At 44.9% G+C, this 8,594-nt stretch overlaps 3 protein-coding genes across 3 annotated transcripts; 1 reads left to right on the top strand and 2 right to left on the bottom strand.

Annotated features, from left to right (window-relative positions):
* Nucleotides 1-253: 253 nt before the first annotated feature.
* EAH_00035490 (CD2 antigen cytoplasmic tail-binding protein 2, putative) lies at nucleotides 254-866 on the bottom strand (the record flags this gene model as incomplete). The annotated part of the gene is made up of 2 exons (XM_013395732.1): nucleotides 254-409; nucleotides 609-866. The coding sequence occupies 2 exons, from the start codon at nucleotides 864-866 to the stop codon at nucleotides 254-256; spliced, it is 414 nt and encodes a 137-aa protein (XP_013251186.1).
* A 718-nt stretch (nucleotides 867-1,584) lies between these two features.
* On the top strand, nucleotides 1,585-5,134 carry EAH_00035480 (hypothetical protein, conserved; the record flags this gene model as incomplete). Its single annotated transcript, XM_013395731.1, has 4 exons — nucleotides 1,585-2,747; nucleotides 3,173-3,341; nucleotides 4,296-4,406; nucleotides 5,102-5,134. 4 exons carry the CDS (start codon nucleotides 1,585-1,587, stop codon nucleotides 5,132-5,134), a joined length of 1,476 nt encoding a protein of 491 aa, XP_013251185.1.
* A 127-nt stretch (nucleotides 5,135-5,261) lies between these two features.
* On the bottom strand, nucleotides 5,262-8,455 carry EAH_00035470 (hypothetical protein, conserved; the record flags this gene model as incomplete). Its single annotated transcript, XM_013395730.1, has 5 exons — nucleotides 5,262-5,427; nucleotides 6,699-6,820; nucleotides 7,243-7,400; nucleotides 7,808-7,965; nucleotides 8,217-8,455. Coding segments are annotated over 5 exons (843 nt in total), but the record flags the coding sequence as incomplete, so codon positions are not given.
* Nucleotides 8,456-8,594: the final 139 nt, after the last annotated feature.

Here is an 8,594-nt window from a genome sequence, read left to right as displayed (position 1 = left end):
ATATATATATATATATATATATATATATAGATAGATAAAGAAACAGAGATAAAGATATATATATATATATATATATATATATATATATAAAGAAAACCCTAAAGAAAGAGACAGAGGGAGAGAAAGAGAGACAAAGAAAGACAGATAAAGAGACAGATAAAAAGAAAAGAGAGAAGACAGACAAAGATACAGATAAAAGAAAAGAGAGTAGACATATAATGAGACAGATAAACATTTAAAACAAATAAATTAATTAATTAAAACCCCTCACTTGGTTTGGATCGTCTTCTCCTGCTGCTGCTGCTGCTGCTGCACAGTTCGACGTAGCAAAGTCTAAAGCAAGGGGCCCTAACCCTAAACGCGAAGCTCCTTTTAACATTAATTTCTTTTGTCTGCGGATGTCTTCAACCTGTTTGAGATAAAGTTAAAGAAGAATAAAGAAGAATAAATAAATATTTACTGACAAAAAGAAGAAAAAAAAGATTTCAAGATATATACTTTATGCTAAATTTATTTATGCAATTAACGTCATCCATACATTCAAGACATGTGCTGTACATATACACCCTAAACCCTAAACCCTAAAACCCTAAACCCTAAACCCTTACCTTCGTCTTTGAGTACTTTGCATCAAGGATATCCGCCAACGAGGGTTCATCTTCGCCTGCTGCTGCTGCTGCAGCTGCAGCAGCTGCTGCTGTTGCTGCTGGAGAATCGTCTTCGTATTCATCTGCTGCTGCTGCTGCTTCATGAATTGCAGGCTCTGCAGCAAATTGAACCCTGCGCCGCCTTGCGAGGCCCTCGGGGGCCCCCTGGGGGCCCCCCTGAGCATCTGGAGGGGGTACCTCTCTTTTGCTGCCCTGCATACTTTGTGTGCGTTCAGGGTTTAGGGTTTAGGGTTTAGGGTTTAGGGTTTAGGGTTTGCTGCAGACTCTGCGGTTTTAGCGATGTTTACGGAGCTCCGAGTGTTGCAGCAGTCATTTGAAATTAGAGAAGAAAAAAAGAGAGAAAAATAAACAAATAAATATATTAAAATGAATAAAGAAAAGAAAAAAACAAAGGGAAGAGAGAGAAGAAGAAAAACTTGCGGTGTCTGTACACCTCAGAGCGTAGCGATAGAACCTAAGATATAATTTTAGATATAAATAGAGAAAAACAGCAATTAATTTTGAGAAATAAAAAAATAATAATTTATTTTTTCCTTAACAAATCAAATAACCCTTAAAATGTATGCATGCATGCAGTCAAGCTTCCAGGGGCGTGCAGCAGCAGCAGCAGCAGCAGCAGCTGCTGCTGCTGCTGCTGCTGCTGCTAGTGGATATATTTTTCTCGGTTAAGAAGAATTTTTGTTTTATTTAATTTGTTTATTTATTTGTTTATTCCTCTGTCTTTTTTGTTTTTAATTCAAGTGAATAACCCACCGCTCAACCCTCAACAGGCGCAAGCAGCGTTTGTGCTGCTGCTGCTGCTGCTGCTGCTGCTATGCCTGCAGCGCGTGCGTAGAGGGTTAGGAGTTTCGGGTGTATATACACCTCAATCTGCAGTAGATTTAAAGACGAGACTTTTTGCAGCAATCGACAGAACATGGGAGGAAAAGAAACAGAAGAATGCTCGGAGGGGGTACCCTGCGAAGAGCAGCAGCAGCAGCAGCAAAAGCTGCAGCAGCAGCAAGAACAGCAGCAGCAGCAGCTAGAACGACAGCAGGGTCAGCAGAGCGAGGAAGAAGAATCAGAAGAGGGTAGCGACAACCCATCTGATGCTGCGGGAGCAGCAACCGCGACTGCAGCAGCAGCAGCAACAGCAGCAGCAGAAACAGAGCATGCGCCTGCTTCAGGTGAGGCACCGGCCTCAGCAGCAGCAGCAGCAGAATCACCAGCCGCCGAAGCAGCAGCAGCAGGACAATCACCAGCAACAGGAGCAGCAGCAGAAGCAACAACAAAAGCTGCAGCAGCAGGTGCAGCAAAATCACCAGCAGCAAAAACGAAGCAGCGCAAAGTTTCAAGGAAGCAAAGAGGGCCCCCAGCAGTTCGTCAGGTAGCTCCTCCTCCTCCTCCCCCTCCTCCTGCTGCTGCTGCTGCTGTTTTTTATCCTCCTCCATTTGTACCGCCTCCGCCTCCTGCTGCTGCTGCTGCTGCTGCTGCTGCTGCTGCTGGCGTGCCTCCTCCACCCCCTCCGCACATCGCAGCAGCGGCTGCAGCAGCAGCAGCAACAATTGCTGTTGCAGCAACAGCAACGCCGCCACCTCCTCCTTTCCCTGCTGTTAGGCCTCCCCCTCCGCCTCACGTTGCTACTGCTGCTGCAGCTACCAGCCTGCAGCAGCAGCAGCAGCAGCAGCAGCAGGGGAGTGAGGGTTCAGATCCGCTGCGTGAGTTGGCGTACTTTACGCTGCTGCAGCAGCAGCTGCAGCAGGGGCAGCAGGGTGGCTCTGCTGCTGCTTCACCTGCTGCTGCAGCTGCAGGTGAAGCAGCAGCAGGAGGAGAAGACGCGCAGCTGCTGCAGCAGCTAGAGTTTTGTAAAGATTACGAAGACTGCAAGAACCTCTGTTCGTCAATTTTGTCGAGGCCCTTCACTTCTCCTCGTGTTGTTGCTGCTGCTGCTCTTCGTCTCGCTATCTGTGGCAGCAGGGAGTTTAAGCAGCAGCTGCAGCAGCAGCAGCAGCACAAACAACTTCAAAAAGCTTCAAAGACACCAACGTCTATCACTGCAAATACGGATGTCCCCTTCTTGGATTATCAATTCGATGATCGGTGAGGGTTTAGGGTTTAGGGTTTAGGGTTTAGGGTTTAGGGTTTAGGGTTTGCAGGGATGTTTTACGGAAACGCCCGCAAGTTGCATCTGGGGTATGCTGTTCATTTCTGAGGGTTTAGGGTTTAGGGTATATATGGAGGTGATTTTCGTCATTATTAGGGTTTAGGGTCTAGGGTTTGAGTAAGGGTTTAGGGTTCAAGTTTTTGGATCTAGGGTTTAGGGTTTAGGGTTTAGGGTTAGTCTCATTGTGTTAGGGCGTCGTTATGAGGTTGTTTCTTTTCTGAGGGTTTAGGGTTTAGGGTTTAGGGTTTAGGGTCCTTATCATGGCGTTACAGCGTTGTTATCCTTGTGGTTTGTGTGGGTTTAGGGTTTAGGGTTAGGGTTTAGGGTTTAGGGTTTAGGGTTTGTGGTTTGTGGTTTGTAGGTTTGGAGATTTTTTGCAGCGCATGCGTTTGGTGCTGCAGCCGCAGCTGAAGCAGCTAGAGCAGCAGCAGCAGCAGCAACTAAGGGTTTGTGAAGCAGATATAGGTGCAGAGTACTTGACAGATTTGTTAGGTGCATGCGCCTTGTCTTCTGTAATTAGAATGGAGAAGGTTAGAGTATTAGGGGGTTGTTTGCTAGGGTTTCTGCAAACCCTAAACCCTAAAACCCTTGTTAAAACCCTAAGCAACTATACTAGATGCATGCAAGCTGAAGCAGATAGTAAAGGCGGAATTAATATTACAACTGAAGATAGACATTTTACACGTTGTATTGTGCAGCAGCTGCTGAGCTGTACAGATAACTCAGCTCTTGCTGCGGGTATGAACAATAGAGAAACCCTCAAAACCCTAAACCCTAATGATATTACTCTTCTATTAAAAGCTTGTGATAGACTTTCTATTGAAGCACCAGAGCTGCTTCAACATATTGGGGTTATTTCGCTTAAAAAACAAAACAACTTCACCCCAGACGCATGGGCCACCGTCGTCTCAGGTAAACCCTAAACCCTAAACCCTAGAAACCCTAAACCCTACAAACCCTAAACCCGAGAAACTCTAAACCCTAAGCTATAGAAACAACGCTTTTTCAATCCTAAACCCTAGAAATGCTAAACCCTTAAAGCGCTTTTTAAAGCTTAAAACCCTCAGCCGTTTCAGCTAAACCCTAAACCCTAAATGCTCCTAAACTCCTAAACCCTAAAACCCTAAACCCTAAACCCCAGTAGGCTTACATCCGAAACCCTAATCCGCATAAGCCCTAAACCCTAACCCGCATAAACCCTAAACACTAACCTGCATAAACCATAAACCCTCATGCAGTCGAAGGCGTTGCTAGACCCGAAACCCTTTAGCTAAACCCTAAACCTTAATGAGAAGATCTAACCGAAACCCTAAACCCTAGATCCTAACAACTTCATAAAACCCTAAACCGCACGAATGCAAATCTAGGCTTTAAACTCAATTTTTTGTTGTTGGGAGGAGAAGTGATGTGGTTCCCGGAAGTGTGGACTGTGGGGTTTAAAGTTTAAGGGTTTAGGGTTTAGGGTTTAGGGTTTATGTTTGCAGTGTTCTCTCGTATGGGAATACCTTTGCGAGGCGACTGCACAAAGCAGAAGAGGCCGACGAACTCCCGAGACTGGAGCAGACCGCCTCCACCAAAAAAGCCCATACCCATCAGTCAGTGCTAGCTAGCTAGCTAGCTAGCTATTTGGCTAGCTAGCTATTTGGCTAGCTGGCTATGCGGCTAGCTAGCTAGCTGGATGGCCAGCTAGTTAGCTGGATGGCTAGCTAGCTAGCTACCGAGCGAGCTAGCTGGCTAGCTAACTGCCCAGCTAGCCAGATGGCTGTAGGTAGAGCTAGCTGGGTGGCCAGTTAGGTGGCTAGCTAGCGAGCTAGCTAGATGCCTAGCTAGCTAGCTGGCTAGCGAGCGGGAGGGCTCCCGTAGCCTCGTGGAGCCTTTGTTAGCTGCTGAACAGAGGCCACACTGCGGGTGCCTTATGTAGGTTTTGTAGCTAGCTAGCTAGATAGCTAGCTAGCTAATTGGCTAGCTAGCTAGCTAGCTAGCCAGCCAACTTTGGGGGTTCTGACTGTCGATTGTTTACTCTTCTTTGGAGTGGATAGGCTATGGAGTAGGGTGGCCACGCATGCGTATGTGAGTGTACGTAGTAGCTAGCTAGCTAGCTAGCTAAAGCTATACAGCTAGCTAGCCAGATAGCTAGATAGCTAGCTACAGATCTGTAGGGAGAGGGTTGGTGCGCTGCAGTTGCTGAGAGGCTCAGGGAAAGGCCTCTGCAGCTGTTGGTTTGGATAACCACGACTGTGGCTCTTAGGGTTTAGGGTTTAGGGTTTAGGGTTTAGGGTTTAGGGTTTAGGGGGAGTTGAGTGCGCTGCGTGGAAGTGTTTGATAGGTCTTGCTAGGTAGGTAGACGAACGAGGTTAAGTCTCATTTCGAGGGTAGAGTTTAGAGTTTAGAGTTTAGAGCTTAGGGTTTAGGGTTTAGGGTTTAGGGTTTGAGCCACTGCGAGTCTTGAGTTACTCATAAGATTCATCTTCGGATGAGTCTACAGGTGCTTCACTCTCTCTCTCTCTCTCTCTTCTTTCTTCATCTTCATTATCTTCATCATCTTCATCTTCATCTACTCCGGACTTGAGAGCTTCTTCATAAGTTTTATTTATTTGGTCTTCTGCTGCATTTCGCCTGTGCAATTAAACGCAACAGCAGCAACAGCAATATCAGCTGCAGCAGCACTTGCTGCAGCTGCAGCAGCAGCAGCAGAACTTCCTGCAGCAGCAGCAGCAGCAGTAGGACTTCCTGCAGTAGCAGCAGCACTTGCAGCAAACTCGTGCAATGCCTAATTAAAAAAGTAATTCCAGCCTAAATCTAGGGTTTAGGGTTTAGGGTTTAGGGTTTAGGGTTTACATATTGGAACGGACGAAGTATTATAAAACCCCAGCCATGATGCCTAATAAAGTAATTCTTGCCTAAATCTAGGGTTTAGGGTTTAGGGTTTAGGGTTTAGGGTTTAGGGTTTAGGGTTTACATATTGGAGCGGACGAAGTATAAAGCCCCAGCAATGCCTAATAAAGTAATTCCTGCTCCTCCTAAAAGAACTGCATTCATCATTGTCCCTTGTTCTTCTTTGCCTGTAGACTCTGATTTTTCTGAACAATGTTTAAACAAACCAGCGCATGCAACACCGTAAATATATATATATATATATATATATATATTTACATGCATATTATATATATGTATAAATACATATATATATATATATATGTATATATGTGGATGTATATACATATTTACGTATATATAGGAATATGTACATGTAAATAAATAGATTATTAATAAATATACAAATATATAAATATATATATATATATATATATATTTATCTACATATATGTTTTTATATATGTATAAATATATTAATATATATATATATATATATATATATTTATATTTATATATGTTTTTATAGATATATAAATAATTGTTTTAGGGTTTACCTTCTTCATGAGTTTCAGCAGCGAGGGTTTGGAGGAAATGTTTTTGTGTTCTGCATGCAAGTTGAGGGTTTGTTCGGGTCCTGGCGAACTGTTCAATTAAATAATCTTCATATGCATTTGCTGCTTCTGAAGTTAGTTTATCGTTTTGTTCTCGTGTCTCTGTAGATATATATTTATTGCTGCTGAGGTGTATAGGCACTGAGCTTGCATTTAAAGGCTCTCCTTCTTCAGAAAGTAGTTGCACATCCAGCTGAGCTCTGTATCCATACACCATAACTAAACCCTAAACCCTAAACCCTATACCCTAGACCCTAAACCCTACACGGTTATCCCGCCCTCAGCCCCCTCAGCAACAGATAAAACCCTTAACAAGCATGCGTACTACGTAGCAAAGCATGGTTTAGACATTATCAGGATTTAGGGTTTAGGGTTTAGGGTTTAGGGTTTAGGGTTTACTTGAACTCTCCAGACAAGAAAGGCTGTACATACACCGTAACAACGCGCGTTCCTCCTGGTGGGAGAGAAAAGTGTTTATCTTTGCAGTCAATCTGCACCCACATGCCTCCTAACTGTGCTACCTAAACAAATCCGCAAAAATAAAATAAAAATAATTTATATTATATATATATGTCTATAAATCTATGTATGTATGTATGTATATATATAATATATATATAATATATAATTATAAACATTTCGGTGATTGTACAGTTAAACAAAAGCAGCAGCTTTACAGTCACAAACTTATTGTCATAAAAGGCAGCAAAACTGCAACAGCAGCAGCAGCAGCAGCAGCAGCACCTGCTGCTGCTGCTGCTGCTGCTGCTGCACAGAAGCAACAGAAACAGACTCGCGGCAGAGGCATAGCAGCGGCAATGCACCAACAGCAGCAAAACAGCAGCAGCAACAACAGCAGCAGCAACAACATCAACAGCAGCAATAGCAGCAGCAGAACAGCAGCAGCAGCACAGCAGCAGCAGCAGCAGCAGCAGCAATTTACCTGGATGGCAGCTTCTGCATCGACTTGCGCTCCCCACTCAACTTTGTCTTTCAGTGTTTCTGCTGCTGCAGCAGAAACCCTCAGTATCTCCTTCACTTCTGCTGCTGTTGTGCTGCTGCCCTCAGCAGCGAACCAACTGTACACCAGAGCAGCAGCGCCTGCAGCAGCAGCAGCAGCAGCAACAGCAACAGCAACAACAGCATGCTTATACTCCTACCAGCTCCATCTTCAGAAGAGAGCGTCTAGGGTTTAGGGTTCAGGGTTTACGGGTTAGGGTTTAGCTGTACCCAGCTAGCTACGCAGCTAGCTACCCAGCTAGCTACCCAGCTAGCTATCTAGCTAGCTATTACCCAAGCTGCCCACCTAACAAACCAGCTAGCTATTTGGCTAGCTGGCTACCTAGATAAATAGCTAGCTATTCCGCTAGCTATCTAGCTAGCTACCTATTCCGTTAGCTAGCAAGCTAGCTACCTAATCAGCTAGCTATCCAGCTAGCTAGCTATTTCGCTAGCTATCTAGCTAGCTAGCTAGCTAGCTAGCTAGCTATCTCCAGACTAAGACGCACCCGAGACAAATGCTGCTGCAGCAGAGGTGGTGGATCTGTAAGTATAACCATCTGGAGAATCAGTAGAGAAAATTTTGTCTCCAGGAGCTGCGAGGTGTACAGGCAGCCCGTAGTTGCTGAAGTCTGCAAGCGAACCGCTAGGAGCAGCAGCAGCCACGCTGCAGCAAACACAGCAGCAGCAAAGCAGCAGCAGCAAAACATGAAGCATATACAGGAAGAAGAAGAAGCACTAACAGCATTACAGCAACAGCAGCAGCAGCAGAAGCAACACTAAAACCACCAGCATCCTAACAGAACCAGCAGCAGGATCAGCAGCAGCAGAAACAGCAGCAGGATCAGCAGGACCAGCAGCAGCAGCAGCAGCAGCAGCAGCAGCAGGAGGCTGCACGATTGTATTTCTGTTTCTGACTTGATAACGTTTGGGATATCGAAGGATGCAGGGTATCTGGGGTGTATACTGAGGTCTTCTGCATCATTTCCTGCTGCATTTATAATAAGCGTTCCTCTCCCTCCATTTGCTTTCGCAGCAAAAGACAACGCTCGCAGTAGAGCTTTGCTGCTGCTGCTGCTGCTGAAAGCATTCAGCAGCACTGACGCACCCTGTGCTATACTAACATCTATAGCTTTCAATGCTGAAGCTGTAGACCCCTGCAAACCAACAAACAATACCCAAACATATTTCAGGTGTATATGCAGCTCCAGGTGTATATGCATATGTTGCTCTAACCCTCTTAGGGTGTACAGACAGATGCTGCTTATATATATATATATATATATATATATACAT

The sequence above is a fragment of the Eimeria acervulina genome, genomic scaffold, assembly GCF_000499425.1.
Source record: "Eimeria acervulina Houghton genomic scaffold, Eah_scaff374, whole genome shotgun sequence".
In the NCBI taxonomy this organism is placed as follows: Eukaryota; Apicomplexa; class Conoidasida; order Eucoccidiorida; family Eimeriidae; genus Eimeria; species Eimeria acervulina.
Note: the sequence above shows the minus strand (reverse complement) of the source record. Positions and strands in the feature narration are given on the sequence as shown.